At 38.5% G+C, this 16632-nt stretch overlaps 1 protein-coding gene across 1 annotated transcript in view; it reads right to left on the bottom strand.

Moving 5' to 3' along the window:
* Positions 1 to 12521: 12521 nt before the first annotated feature.
* The window catches only part of IFTAP (intraflagellar transport associated protein), a 40919-nt gene continuing 36808 nt past the window's right edge, over positions 12522 to 16632 (bottom strand). The window contains 2 exon segments of the mRNA XM_053981549.1: positions 12522 to 14073; positions 14075 to 14199. Coding sequence (XP_053837524.1) covers positions 14004 to 14073; positions 14075 to 14199 — 195 coding nt within the window. The 3' untranslated portion in view covers positions 12522 to 14003.

A 16632-nucleotide genomic window follows, 5' to 3' on the forward strand; every position in this document is an offset into this window, starting at 1 on the left:
GTCTGCATTTTCTCTAATAGGAACTTATTTTCAAGATAATAGGTTAATATGACTGGACAAAACATCTGTCACAGAACAGCATGGAAAATGTTGGAATATACTTTAAGCATCTTGTAGCTCTGCTATACTGCTGCACATGCCCAGACCACCCAAAACAAGTAGCTTGAGAAGTAATAAAACATGAAAAGGAAGTTCCCCAAAGACAATGAGATCTCAAATATTGTTTGCTACAAAACAGATTGCCCAGTGGTTGCAGGGTGGTAGAGAAGAATAAAGTGAGATAATCAGGATAGCAGAGCCATTGTCTCCACTAATGTTTTTCTAGCCTGTGTCACTCCCTATGAGGACCAGCTGGGGTTAGTTTCTGAGCAAGCTGGACAATTGTATTTCCATGGTCCTGTCTAAACTACTCTGTGTTTTTGCTTCTAAAGGAGCTCATATCACATGTGAAACTCACACAATTAATCCCTTCTATGGTGCACTTCATGGAAGCAGGACTTATTTCAACATGTAAATGTGATGTTCACACTTTTTCCATGTGCTGCTCCTGAAGAAGACAAAATATATGATGTACTATGGAGTTTGTTGCTTGTTACCATCAGACCTTGACCAAGTAAAATATTATCAAGGTAGGAGGAAAAGATATACCATCTCTGAACTAGTGATGAGCATTAAATATCACAATCTCTGTAACTTTCTAGCCCTCAGTCAGTACTCCACAGCGTCTGCCTTTACTATCTATAGCTACTGCATTTCTCTTCAGCATCTTTTCCTTGCTGAAATACTTCTGGCTGCTCAGTAGAAATAAATCTGCACACCAATGAAGCCTTGCTAAGACTCCTAGGGACTTAAGGCCTTGACTGCAAAAATAACACTTGTACAGGCTTTTAAAAAAGATTGGCAGAAAATGATGCAGAAGATCACCATACCATTGATGCAAAGTGGCAAAAGCACAAATTTTGTTGGGGCAACTGACAAATGCTTGGGCTTTTAGCACTTGTTTGAGATTAGCAAACAGATATTTTACTTACATGTGAGAAAACAAGCAAAAGCCAGCAACAGTTTTTAAAGGTCTTAATATCGTTCTTCCTAAATTACAAATGTTTAGCTTAGCTATTTCTCTGCACTTCACAGATAATAATTTTTACAGAGGGATTTATCATTTTCTCCCTAGTAGTGTTTGAGTTTGTTTCTGTCATGTTCAAACTCAATTTAAAACCAAAACAGAAAGATGAAGTTAAACTAAATCTCTGAGGGAAACAGGGTGGTGCATTTCTTTGCCTTGTGACTGCAGGCAGCTAGGCCAAGGGCTCCTAATGAAATTTCATTGCATTGTTAATTTCCAGCAGTGTGGGCTGTAAAGCAAAGAGCACAGAAAATCACACAAAGTAGTACAACCCCGACACACTATTGACAAGTGCTGGGCAAGCGGGGACTTGGCAGAGGCTGAATAGGGAGAAATGAAATGAACTAAAATAAGCAGTGGGAGCTATCATAGCATTTCTGAGGCAGGGAACATGGCGAGTCACAAGAAACTTCACCAGCAACACAGAGAGGGTGGGTAATAGGATTGAAAGATTAGGAACTGTGTCAGTCTGGCCCAGGGAGTCAGTGGCACAGGCAGCAGGTCTGGTTTGTGTGCACAGGTTGAATTGGGACCTTTACAGTTCCAGCTGAATCACTCAATGACAACACATTTTGAGAAAATTCATTACCATGGCCATTTCTTCTTATTTTTTTCTCTTTCTAATATTGACAGTAGAAATAATGATCATAAAATATAGCTATGTTACACATTTGAAAAATAATTGTATGGCACTTAAGTTTCCTCCGTCAATACATTTCTCCAGCTAAGGAAAAGTTTCCTTCCACTTCTTTGAAGACATTTAGGAAACGTTATATTTAGGCTAGAGATGTTTTTCAAAGAGAGAGTTCATGTCTAGCTTGTTTAAATAGTAAAGCCTTCTTTTGAAAGCGAGAAACCTTCAGGTTCCGATTTCTCTGTGTGCATGATGGGTAGAGGTTTTATTATCCTAAGTGCTCCTCTAAGGCAGGTGTACTTGGTTTATGGAACGAAACTAAATTGTCATATCTTTTTCCAATACCAGCCACATTATTTCTGCAAAACTTAAACTGTATCTCTGTGCCTAGGATGCATGCAAATAATACAGAAGTGGTAAAGTGAAGGGAAGAAAAAATATTTTTTCCTATACCTTACTCTTTATTTTACCAGAAAACACAATCAGTGCCATCATGTATAATATTCCCGGGGTAAAGCAGCACTCTACTGCATCTATCTATTTATTGCACAGTAAATGAATATGGGTTGGGTAAGTGCCACATGAGAGCTGCTCAGGAGTGGCGCAACATTGCCACCATGTGCTCTGCACCCAGAACTGGTTTTATGGAGTCAATACAGTTACCTTTCTTTCTGAGTTATCTTGGAAAAAAAAAGGGGGGGGGTGGAAATTAAGGGTAAGTAATTTCTCCCCAACAAAAATTTCTGTTTTACTGTGATTTAGGCACTGGGAAACTATGTCTGGAGCATTGCTCATCAGCCACCAGGCTCTTTACAGAGTCAGCCAGCAGGCAGCACACTTGAGAGCCTCCTATTGGTCTGTTGTTCTCGTGGGGCACACGAATTGCATTAGGAATTAATGATCCCAGGCTTAAGTGGAAAATTCAAGAACTGAAATAGATCAGGAGGGAGTGTCTTTTTCTAAAAATACCATAGTTCTTTAACAGTTTTGCTGAAACTGCCAAGCAGCATCTTTCCTAGAGTAATCCAATGAAAATCACATTCTAGTTACACTGGGAATTATTAGCCATACATGATTGCCTTTCAGGATCACTGACATTTTCAATCACCTTTGACACAACCTTGTTCTTTTTCAGAGGGACTAGGTCTTGAGTAAGTGTGATGCTGATCTCAGCACTAATAGAATTCACAAACAATCTTTGCCTTTCAACAAGGCTAGAATGTATTTTTTTTTCCTCTTGATGAAAAAGGCTTAACATTAAACATAGAACCTTAGTGCAATCAAGCTACAGTAGAGTGAAGACATGCTATGTTTTTGGTATTTTTCACATAAATGCATAGTGTCTGTGATGGTGGGAAAGGCAAATTTAAATAACAAAGAAGAAACAAGATTTTTTTTTTTTTTTTTTTTTTTGTTTCATAATCTCAGTTGATGGGAAGGTGAAGGGCTACATTGAACCATTCATGCCAGAGTTGGAAAAAGCCAATATGTGATTGTACCAGCAGTCTGGATACATTTACTGACTACACACAGTCAATTAAGCCTGACCACCATGGTCAAGGTCACTGAAGCCACAGTCCTCAGCTGGTCCAGGAGATGGGCAGCAAACCTGCTGGAACTAGGAAGGGACAGGTACTGAGCTGGCCCTTTCACCCTATGGACACCCTCAGTGAGCCACAAGCAAATTTGAACTGTATCCTCAAGGAAGTGAATCTTTACTGCATTAACTGGCACAAATTGCACCTCTCTACCTAATGCCAGGCATGTCATGCAGCCATATTGGTACCTGGCTTTGCCATTCTGCTCAACACTGAATATTTTTATTGGTAAACAAGATTAGAAAGTACATCTGACAGCACTCCTTGCTTACTGTTGTTTTCCAGCCCAATTCTGTCACAATTCAAAATGTTAATTATGAAATCTAAGATTTCTAATAAAATTAAATCACTAAATAATGAAGAATATACTAAATCAGAACTTACCAGTCCCATGGTACAGAGCTCACAGCCACAATTTTGCACCTCTGAAATTAATTTCTAGAACAGAGTCTCCTTCACACTGCTGCTAGAAATCTTCTTATCCCATCTCAAGTCTCTCCATAACCATAGCTACTAGCTTCCTTTTATAAACAAATCCCTCATCAGCTGGCCCTTCTCTAAGAACACAGAAAGATCAGAGAGCATGCAATGACAGTACTGTTCCTCTTTTGTGCAGCTTTTTATTTTTCATTGTTTATGGCCTTGAGACATTATAAAAATCTGTGATAATATTTTATCTGACTTTAGACAGTTATGAGTTAATTCATGAGACATTCTCTGGTGATGGAGTCTTTCCTTTATTACTCAGCTCTTGGATATTTGATTCTACAACTCACCAGAAAAGACCTAGCCCACCTCAGCATGAAAAGCAGGATGCAGGCAAATACATTTCCAGCAGACAAGATCCATCAGAGAAAGTGATGCGACCCAGTTATACTAGTTCAGCAAGACAAGAATGTGTCCAGTATTAAACAGACATATCAAGAAGATTCCTAATGTTATTTTCTTTCAGCTACATAATGTAACATCATTATAAGAACATGCATGATTTGCAAAAAAAAAAAAAAAAAAGAAATCAACTGTGTTGTCTCATGCCATATTTAGAACATTTAAATTAAAATTGTCATTTAAAAATCCTATTATCAGCAAACACAACAAAATCTTTTTCAGCTTGAGGTAAAAATTGGTTTCAGATGCAGCTAGTGCAGCAACTACCCTAGATGCTACTACAAATTTGCAATCAATTGTTCTTAGCTGCACATGATTTTGAGGATCATGTCAGTACATAACAGACAATCACTTCCACTCCTCATTTCAGTCCAAGACAGAAAATACATCTGAAGCCTGAATATACCCAAAGGAGGGGCTGTCTTAGGGCTTGAGGGTTTGGGTTCAGCCACCAGTGGGGGGACAGGCTCTGAACTTTTACTGACTCTTCACTGAAATAGGCTTTTTGTTTACTCCATTCAGCCTCTCTCCTATATAAAAGGTCCTAATAACTTTTTGGTCACATGCTCTGCGATGAATGGATAATTGCGTCAACCCAGCAGGAGCATGACTCACTAAGTGAGCAATATCCATTTTCAACAGGGCAAAAAATATCAGTGTAGACCCACTTAATTGTTCCATGATAAATTTAGTATCGCTATAGCATGTATTAAATTAATTAAAAGACTTTCCTTCCCGTCAAAGGTACAATCAAGGCAATTTGCTTCCAAACATAATCAGAAAGCTATGCAAGGAAAGCTTTGCAATATGAGCTATTTTTTCATGTAGAAATTTAATTGATTTTCTATCATTTTTCCCCTTTGGGATTCAAATGAAGCTTTGTTAAAAAGTTGTTGCTCTTTTACGTGTAATTGGTCCACTTGAACTTTTAGAGCTTACTGAAACTAGCCAGCAAAGCACTTCTTTTCTCTCCTTCTTCTGAGAGATTGTATCAACAATCATTGAAAAAAAATTGCCTAGAGGTCACAGAAAATTCCAGAGTGCTTAAAACAATTAACATTTATAGCAGAGAAACTTTACTGTGAGGTAGCAATCAGTTTCCTCTCCTGTTGAATACATCAGGAAACATCTTTCTGAATCTTAATAATATAGGGGTGGTTTGAAGAAACACACGTTTTTGTTTCCTCAGTACTTGGCACCAGAGGAAAAATTCCATCTGGAAAGGAAAGGCTGGGGAAGGTGAACTGAAAAGCAAAACTGAACACTGTTGCACCAACAAGTAGTAATCAATCTAGATGTTGGCATTCTCCCCTAGTCATTCCTTCAGGGAGGGCAGGGTGAGGAAGGATTGCATGGAGGCTTTTTTGAAACAAAAAATAAATAAAAACTCCATGCTCCTCTGGAGAGTGTCTTGATAAGCTGCAGCTCCCTGGAAGTGTCCCAGAGAATTGGCAGCATTATATAGGAGCCCAACTGAAAAAGACAGGGAGTGTCCATGAGTTTGCTGTATGGATTCTGATAGAGATAAAGTGGAATGGGAGTATCAAGAGGAATTTGTAATGACCAAAAGACAATTTTGAAGTTGACTGACCTGAGTTTTGCTCTGAATTATTTCAACCAGCAGCACCTCCCTGATTTGGGCAGAACAAATGCTTCACAAAAATACCAGCTTATTCCAATGTGCATCTATTCAAATTTACAGATGGTCAGCCAAAGGGTTTCAACAGCTTCTTCAGCTCTCAATATGGGGAAGATTCCCTTTTCTTATTGAAAAATGTAGCAATGCCTTGGCTTGTTCTCTGTACCCTATATTATACTGATTGCTGTATAGTAGCAGCTGAGACCAGTGAAGGCAAGTAGAGGAAACAGTAAAAGAAGAATGCCCTGCAAATATAGATCTGACAGACATTTTGGATTCTGGGAAAAAAAAAAAAAATCACTTCCCTTATTCCAAAGTAAGATCAAATGTGATGTAATTTACTTTGGCAAAGAGCTCAAAGCTGAGCCATGCAGTCATGAACCAAAGATCTACATATAGACACAGGTTTTCACAAAGCCCTGATGGGGTTCTGATCCAACATTCCACTTCTAAATTCTAATCTAAGTTGCCTTTTAAGAACATTTAAAAAAAGCCATTTCTCCTATCTTACTGTGCAATTGTAATGCAGAGAGACTGCTCAAAAAAAGCAGAATATTTAAATAATATATCATTGCTCATTTTTGCAAATGCTGGCAGTGATGTTTCACAAATGGGCTGCCAGCCTGTGTACAAATCAAGAGTAGAGATGCTCCAGAACTAAAACAATCAGACTGAACCTGCTTCACTAAACTGAACCACCCTTTCTTCCATTACAGGAATTGGAACTCAAGACAAGACAACCTTAACAAGCAAAATTCTTCAAACCTCAACCATTCATTCTCATGTACCTTAATCTTAGAGGAAAAATATTAACAAAATACAGCTCCTGGATGATGTGCTACTGTGTCCCTATAGCATATTCTCCAATATTTATTTCCAGATTTCTTTTAATTTACCTTAGCAAAACAGCTCCATCAACTTCTGTTTGTAGTACTTGCAGAGTCTAGTGAATCTGAATTTCAGCATGATGTTTTTTCCTAAATTTAACATTACCCAATTTTATTTCATTCTTAATTTCATCACTTCAGAGCACTCGAACTCATGATTTTTTTAGTATCATCTTTGAAGGATGTCCTTGATCTGTTGATTCTGGATCAGTGAGTCAAAAGTATCAAAACAATATACATTTCAAAAATTAAGTTTTGGGAAGCATAGGATTACAAGCAGTGCCAGATAAACATTCATTTGCACACTTGTGAGCAGAGCCCAATCCTGTCAGTTAGGAAATAGTATCGGTTGCCAGCACCTTGTAAAACACGCCCTGTAATACATGTAACCCTATTGCCCTTGAAACAGTAGCCAGCTGAATCTGGTTAGCTTGCTTGCCAGCACCTTCATACAGTGGGGCTTGGGGGCGCAGTGCGGAGGGGTGTTATTCAGCTGGCTTTTGACAACCAAGATTCTCACACACACATTGCAAAAGAATCAAAAGTAAAATATCAAGCATCGCATTTGGAGCACAAGCAACGTTTGGCTGCTTAGCCAAGCTCTGTTCCCACTACATCTCTTCTTCCTGCTGTCAGCAGAAGGATATCCACTGGGCCACTGGGGTTTTGTACAATTTACATCACTAATGTTCATGAATGGGGAATAAATCCGTGGAATTCAGGCAATGTGTCACAACCCGAAGCAAAGAGCCTTAAATGGATCACAATCTTGTTGTGGGAAATGTTGTTCAGCTAATGAAAGCTGTCAATATTTTTGGCAGTCTGGGTTTTGAAAAATGTTAGTTAACAGAATCCTTGGTGAGCAGAGGAGACAAAGTGTAAGCAGCTGATTTAAACAAAGACAATTTGGAATTAAATTTTCATTCAATAAGTAGGCTGACCATTATTTGTATCTTCCTGATTGTTTTGACAGCTTTGCAAATGCTAAGCTTGAGCATGAAATGCTAACCATGCTTTGATGCTTCCTGGCCCACACACCAGCCTTCTATCTTTTTTACTTTAAAATTTTATCCAGCAGGAAAGTAGCTCATCAGATTGATGTAGTGTCAACTTCTGGAAAGCTAGTTGCAGAATTGACATAGGAAAGACAAAATCAAATATAAGGAAAAGAGGATGAAAAATGCACTCCAGCATTTCTCTCTCAAACACCAAATGTACTATCTGCAGCAAATCTAAATGGGAGAATCAAGACTTTAGGTAATAGGTAGAATTTTTCCTCTTGCTAAGTTATTCTGAGGAGCATAAGCAACATCATAAATGACACTTGCTCCTTTCTAAGAAATATGCACATCATATTGCACCTTTCAAGTTTTTATACACCTGGACATAAAAGCAGATGTATTCAAAAAACTTAGAGCTTACTTGCTACAAGTTCACACCTGCTCTCCAGAAACTGCCACAAGAATCCTCAACCACAACAGCCACAGAAGAACAAACTTTGTTGTAACATATGATAGAATGAGGCTAAAGCCTTAATTTATGGCACTGCCACAAAATCTACTGAAGAATCTCACACAAATTTTAATCTTGTTTTAATGGCTCAAGAGATAACTGTTGTGTATATCCACATGAATTACAAAATGATTACACTAATTTTTCAGTTGGCCATTCAAAGGCTTTCAAGAATTGCATTAAGTCAACAGAATATTTTAGTATGGTTCACCCTTCAGAAAAATAACATTTTTCATTTAATTCTACTATCTCTAGAGTCCTTTTATCAACAATCTTCATACAGAGTGCATTATGCCAATTTTCACATTTCATTGATTCTTTTTATATAGGCAGGTCCCTTATTGCTTTTGGTTTTTAGTCCAGATCAGTAGTATGTGGTTGTTAGAGAAATGTTTGATTAGTGATTTTTAAAGTTAAGCATCTACTTCCCCAAAATTTGGGAATATTCAGATCAAAGAGAGCTTTCAATATAGAGAGAGAGTTTTCTACTGAATCTGAAATTCAGTGTGAAGTTAGATTCAGGAATGTTGTTCAGATCTATCTTTCCTCATTCTTTTGGAATGTTTATGTGGAGAGATGTACTGAACAAGATACCACAGAGTACATAAAATTATAGATCATTTTATTATCTGTCCGTTTTGGAAGTGCTGTAAATGAGACAAATATTTCTACATTTTCATAAGGCATTAAAATTGATTTTCATTTTAACTGTGGGGCACTGCAATTGCAAATAAAGTAGCTTGTCTATAAAAATGACAGTACCTTTTAGCACTTGCTGTTCTTCTTACAAACTTCTCACAGACAAGCACTAAAAGCATTCTCAGTCTAATTTGTGGTATTTCACAGCCCATACACCTGCAACATTGGCTTACAGTATCTTGCCAGCAAAACACAAGGTGCCACCTCCAACAGCCAGCAATCACAAACGTACCAAATTCATCATCGAGATGTTCTACAACTTAACACCACGGCAGAGAAAACTGTCTGCCTTGTTTTCCCAAGGGATGTGCAGACATTCAGCACCTGGGAGCGCTGCGTGTGCTCGGGACTGGCAAAGGTAGCCAGCTCCCAGTGAGAGGAGCCCAGGACAGATGTGGCCCTTGAGCCCAGCTGTGCTAACTGACAGATGCCACAAGAAAGCGCTCCACGGTGGGAATGCCCTGCCTGGCAGCAGCGCTTGGCTCTGTGGGCAAGGAGCCGCTTCCTGAGGCCAGGAGAACCCTGGGCAGGGGGTTAGGCCTCAATTGGGCGTTTGGAAATGCAGGGGCTGAGCTGCAGCCCGGGAAGAAGGGCAGCAAGCTGCCTGCTCAGCAGAGCCCCGAAAGGGAATGGAGCCCAAGGAACCTCTGTGCAAAGCCTTGTCCTCAGGAGCGGCACATTCACTGCTGCAAGAACACAAATCTCCGCTGAACAGAGGTGAATAGCCACACTTGGCTGAACTGCAGCAGAGTAGGCATGGAGCCCCAGCACAAGGCTGCTGCTTCAGCTGCTTTGGTCAGTGTCACTAAATTGTCTTGCGGTCTCCTTGCAGGGCTGTGAACACTCAGATCCTGGTGGGACCAAGTTACTGCTTAGACTCCCAAAGAGAATTCAAGGTGGAGGACAACAGGATATAAATCAGCCTGCTATCCAAGACTTTTACACCAAATGTCTGTTTACCCACAGTATGATGTAAATGAAGTTGCTGAGCAACCAGGAATTTGGTTCTATTTTTACTTCTGCATTTAGAGTAGCACCACTGAGAGTCTACCTTTATAAGAAAGTGCATGTTTTTACAAAAGACATCAGATATTTTAAAAACAATTCCAAGATAAAGCAAAGTCCACTTCCAATCCTTGTCAATTTGCAGAGGGGAAAAAACACACAAACAGAGATCAGAATCTTTATGTAGTTATGTATGTAAACAAGCTTCATGATTTGCACAGGACTTGAACATGTATGTTATGTTTTGTTAATATATGTTTTATAAAAGCCAAAAGCAATGTTCTAAGCACATACAACCACAGAAACTTCAAAAGAACCTGTGTAGTATTTGAACAGTTACAAGATATGTTTTTTCTATTTCATTTGCATTGGCTCTTCATTTAAATCTTTTCCCATAATGATAATGGGTCATATACATAACTATATATTCAGTGAAGTTAAATCAGGAATTGATTTGGCTCCATATTATTTCAGCTAAGACTGTAAATACCAGACTCCTGTCTGCTCTGTGTGAATACAAATGGCCTCAGTAGAGTTCTGGCAGTTTATAGCAGCAGAAAAATGAAGGCCAGAGGATCAGTCTTTTCCATAAGAGCAGGGATTTGTTTCCATACCATCTTCTTCATAAGGTTCTGAATTACCTGGTGGGTACCCTCCATAAAATTATTTTCCTTCAGTGTGTACATAAGTGTATACCAGGATACCTCTGTGCATTAATAGAAATATACCCATAACTGTCTGAGTCAGATTTGCCTACGTATGTTTTCATTTCTTCAGTCTTTATCTCATTCTTCCACAACCATTATCTCAACAAATAATTACAGTTCCCTTTACAGTCATGAGAAGTGAACATTAACCCTGAACATTAGCAATATCAAACTTTCACCTCAGCCAGCCAAGGAAACAACACTTCAGTTTCCATCCCCAGTGGAAAAATTATTTTACTCCTCATAAAATTCAAAGAGTTACTAAAACAAATAGTCCCTCCCCATAACTAAGGATACATCAAGACTGTGGAGAGAAACAGTATCCATCTGGCAACACCAAGGGCAGTCACAAGTTCAACAGATAAACTCACTGACTGATAAGGATGCAAATCTCTGTTGCACTTTAGACATCAATGAAATCATTAGTACAAAGGGATTGGGAGATGCATCACACAGCCTTCACTCCCCAGGAGTTCACTCAGTGTCAGAGATTTTGCAGTTCAAAATCCTTGTCAGTGTGGTAGGGAGAAAGCTGTTCCCTACTGCAGCAGCCCTAAGTCGATCCCAAGTAGCACTCCAAATTTCCTGTTCCATGTGAGAGTTTTGCCTTTAATTATTTCGGAAAACAGGAAAAATGTTTAGAAAAGGCCATAAATAGAAAAGATTAATGTCCCTAGCCAGCCCCTGCTGAAAATATTAAATATTAAACAGAATACAAGCTACAAGAGGAAAAGATATATATTATTCAGACTTCAAACCACCTCACAAACACTAAAACAATTCCAGGTAACTAACTCCATGAGCAAGTATAAAATTTAACATGCACATAAAGTATGTTCTTAAAAATGACAACCTGGTAATGGCTAAGAGGAAAATATGCCTCCTCTGTGAAAGGTAATCAAACGAAAGGTACAAGCCAAAAACAACCACAGGGGCAGGCCAATAAAATGTCACGTACAGAAAATGTAGCCTATATTGCCTAATCTTCACTGTGATATTCATGCCTGTTAACAAAGAGTAAAAATAACTCATGAGTGGTGTAAATGTAAATGAATTATTCCCATTTCTCTGTGTAAGATAACTGTCACTAAAGAGTTCCAGATTTGCTGGGTATTCTGCAGCAAAGTGTTTCTTTATATCAAAGGAAACCATATAATGACTATACTGAATGACACTTATGAAGCACAGTAGGTACCCCGAACATTTGGTAAGAATCATCTTCTTATGAGAGAAGGAACTGAATGGCTGGATGTATCCCTAATGTACAGTGAAAAATTGATAATGAAATGAATAGAAAAGGCACTTAAGAGATTCCAGAGATGATGTGGCCTGAAGAATATTATAAACCACTCAGTAAGTTTTCTCATCGACTCTAAACGCAATAGGATTCCCACAGGACTGATCTCTTGTTTGTGTGACTCGCCTTGCTAAAAAAACACACACAAGAAGCCCTACTTCACCATTCCACAAAGCCATAAATGTTCAAATTTATGGCTGATTCCTTGTCTGCAGGATAACAAACTCTTTACAGAGAGGTCTCTCAGACATATATATACATACATATGTTAATGAGGTCTCCCTTATTTTTCTCTTGAGGCTTTCAAAGGTTGACCTTGCTATCATTATACAGCACTTCTCCATTTCTTTCTCCCAGATTTGTGATGGAGCGCTTCCAGAACTTACTTCTTATCCTTCTAATTTATACACATTATCTGTATCCTTCAGAAGATGAATTAATAATTACATCTGTTCAGAAATTTTTAACTTTAAGGTTTCAGTGGCAAACTCCAGTTGGATCTAAACCATTTAATTTAAAATACCTTGGGTCCAACAAAACACTTTATTGAATTAAAATAAATTCACATTTAAAAAAAAGTTTCAGAAAACCCACCAGAATCTGCTACACAGCCAATTACATTTTTAAAAGCATTTTAACTACAGCACAGGCATTTTTTTGAATGCGGATGTTAAAAAAAATTCCCAATACCTTCTACCAGCAAGGTCCTGTACAAACCAGTTTTTCTATACAACATACTTGTAATTTTGTATCAGTCTCCTTAAATATCTTCTGTGAGAGCTCTTTCTTTTCTGTTTTTTTTTTTTTTTTTTTTTTGAATCTCACTCTTAAATTATATCCCCTAATCAAGGTAAATACCATTCCTCAAAAGCAATGCTACTCAGATTTCAGTGGAGCATTATTATGGTTTACAAAATCACTAATCCAGAAAATCTCCTTTGGAACATCAGAAGATCTTTCTTTGCTTTCATAAATTACTGGCAATGAAGCAGCCCACCGGCCACAGTAAATTCATCCACAGCCTTTAAACAAACCTATGGTTTGGTGCCCTGTCAGTCTGCTTGGGCACTCTTCCCGCATTTATCCTGCTAATCACCCCCTTCAGAAATAATAGAGAGAGGTCAAGGACAAAATGCTGGTCAGTAAACTTTAGTGAATGCAGTTATATCAGAAAACGACCAAAAATACAATGCAGCATTGCGATTTTAAACCAAGCCTCAACTGGCAAAGCTTCTACAGTTACTGAAAACAAAGGATTCTGAACTCTTCAGAGCAGGAGTACATACTACCTTGTGTCAGAGGTGCCACACTCTTCTCTTCCACCCATATAGCTGACCTTTATTCAACTCCAGCTTGCTGTATTTCAGTGATGCAGAGTGTAAGCTATAAGTTGTTATTTGGAATCATCTCTTGTGAAAAAATCTAAAATCTGACAGCCTTTCAATGCCAATTCCTTTAATGGATGAGATCGCTATTTTTTCCTCTGTGTGGAAGGTGGCGGCGGGTGGTTTGACCAGTTACTGTTTTAATTTTATGAGTTGTACCATGTCAATTTTGATCAAGACAAGAAGTTTGTTGGAAACAGGAATGTTTATTTTTTGCAGAACTGAAGTAACTCAAAAGATAGAGGAAAAAAAAACATATTCCCAGATTTATTCACTCATATATCTCTATACATTTAAAGAGTTCATAAACTGTTTTGTCAGCTGTTAAAAAACTTTTAATTGCTTTACTGAAAGAACAAGGTAAGCTTTAGGACCAGCTTTGTACTACACAGGAACTGGGTGAGTACCAGATATAAGCAAGAGTAGCCACGATGCTATTCTGAAATCCACCAGCTTGTTTTGCTCCCATGGAGAAGTCACTCCAGCACACCTACCCTGAGCCAGTACAGGATCCAAGGCACCTTGACAGAATAAATGACAAATCTCAGGGATGCCATTTACTGGCCATGCAGATAAGAACACTAAATAAAGGTACAAAGAGGAGCTACATTCCTCCCATAAAAAGGTCATTCCAACAGCCCTGCACATAACACCTCTGACTCAGTCTTCAGCTTGTGCTGATTTGACATTTGTACCCATTTTCTCTTCAAACAACTCTATAATGGCCTTCAGCTCAGCTTCAGAGAACTTCGGGGTCAATGCCACATTGTCATAATCAAATTCTTCATCAAATGAGAATGGTTGAACATCATCGCCCAGTAGCTGTAATGAGGAACAAGAGATACATAAATAATAGTGCTGCAAGTGATAACAAGGAAGCTCAAAATATAAACTTCTAATTAATATTTAATTAAACTGTCTTTTTCTGACTCTAACACTCTCAGCTGATTAAGTTCTTTTTAAGTAAAAGAATAAATTCAATTATTCAATTTGACCTAATTTAAGCCATTTAATGTGCCACATTTGTACTGTACTGTATCTGGATGAATATCATTAACTAATTTTGCTCAAGGCAAGGAATCTAGAAACTTCCCTTGCACACATCTATTACATTCCTGCCACTTGTAGCATCAAGGCTGTGGGGATATGGACATGTTATATGCAGCTATGTTAAATTTCAAAGACAGATTCCATATCATCAACATTTGGGTTAGTATTACATAAAGCTGCAGCATACATGCATCTGATACTAATGTAACAGGCTTCCCTGAACACAGTTTCAGTGACGGAAAGGCCTGCAATGAACAAAATGACACATAATCAATTTTCAGACTCCAATAATTTTCTTCACCATCTCAGAGACACGGAATTGGCTAGTTTGCATTTCTTGCATGACGAACATAAGAATCTTACTGCATTTGCCAATATGTGCTTTGTTGACATACTGTATAGCATTTCTGCATTGCTTCTGGTTGAAATATCTTAGAATAACCACTCTGCCTATAAAATAAACCAATGAAAACAAATAACTATGGCAGGCTCCATGCTGATAAGAAACTGCAGGGGGCCATGACAAGAAAGGTGTATGGTAAGCAGTTACATAAAATGAATTCCAGGACAACACAGGAGACACATCTTCAATATTAAAACTGTGTAGGAATGCTCCCTATCCCTTGAGAAGTTAATATAAATTGTCTAGAAATGTGTTTCAAAGATTTAAGTATTTCAGTACCAAATTAGCAAAATGTTTAAACACATGCTTATTTTTCCAAGCTTTTGACAAGTCTTTGATGAAGCCCATGAGTACTGATGTATATGAAATTAAGAATACATGTACTTGTTGAAAAGCAGGAAGAACACTCAGCATCCTATGATCACTGCTCAGTTTAGAAGGCACAATCCTGCACAATTTGATGTGATATTTTGGTAAGAAGAAGCATTGACACAGTTAATGCCATCGAGTAAGTCAGAGAATTAGTAACTGGGTTCCTCTCTGGTGGCCAAGTACCCGATAGACATGGCAGAGAGCATCTGGGTAGTATCTATATCCTTTATTAATAAACTGTAATTTGCATGAATAATCAGGAAATAGTTTTTATGGGGTTATATAATTTTATTAATCATCTATATTGCTCAGTTTTCTAGGGATCTGGCTTACATGTTGGAGCTGCCAAATAATCCTGGATGCAGATGAGTAGATCATGGGCATTTATAAATGGGAAAAACCCTGTAGATAGAGTTGGTCTAGAAAAAAACTATTAATTCTGCACACACAGATTATCTAGCCTATGTCCATAGACTACTTCAGGTAAACCATCATTAACTTTTATAAATAGCCCACTTGAAAGATGTTAACAGGAGATAAAGCTTGCACACAAACTCTCATTCCCATTAGAGATAAAGCCAACTCCTTGACCTCCTCAGCATATTCATGCTCATTTCCATCTCTTCCACAGGCACAGCCTTGTACAATTCCTTGTCAGTATGATTACCAACAACTGTGTAACAAATGGTAGCAGCAACCAGGGTTCTACTACCTGTCTTTCATTTGCAGAAATCCAAATCACTCTTCTAAAACACAATGCAAGGCATTAATATTTTTCAGTTATTGTGGTTGTAACAATATTTTTTACAACATTGTGCTGGTTTTGACTGGGGTAGAGTTAATTTCTGTCACAGTGGCGGGTAGGGGGTTGTATTTTGGATTTGTGCAGAACAAAGGGTTGGTAATACAGAGATGTTTTTATTATTGCTGAGCAGGGCTCATACGGAGTCAAGGCCTTTTCTGCTTCTTGTACAGCCACGGTGGTGAGGGAGCTGGGGGTGCAGGGGAGGAGACACAGCTGGGACAGGTGACCCCAACTGACCAAAGGGATATTCCACATTACATGATATGTCATCAGGGCATAAACTGGGAGGAAGAAGGAGAAAAGGGGAATTTGGAGTGATGTTCTTTGTCTTCCCAAGTGACTGTCACGTGGGGTGGGGCCCTGCTCTCCTGGAGGTGGTGAGCACCTGCTCACCCGTGGGAAGCAACAAATTAACTCCTAGGTTTGCTGTGCTTATGTGTGAGGCTTTTACTTTCCCTATTAAACTGTCTTTATCTCAACCCATGAGTTTTCCAGTTTACCCTTATGATTCTCTCCCAATCCTGTTGGTGGAGAGCAAGTGAGTGGCTGTGGGGCTTGGTGTCTGCCCAGGGTTAAACCACAACACACATTTAAGGTAACTGAGGTAAGAAGAGTTCAAAGTACA

Source organism: Vidua macroura, chromosome 6 (genome assembly GCF_024509145.1).
Source record: "Vidua macroura isolate BioBank_ID:100142 chromosome 6, ASM2450914v1, whole genome shotgun sequence".
Taxonomy (NCBI): Eukaryota; Metazoa; Chordata; class Aves; order Passeriformes; family Viduidae; genus Vidua; species Vidua macroura.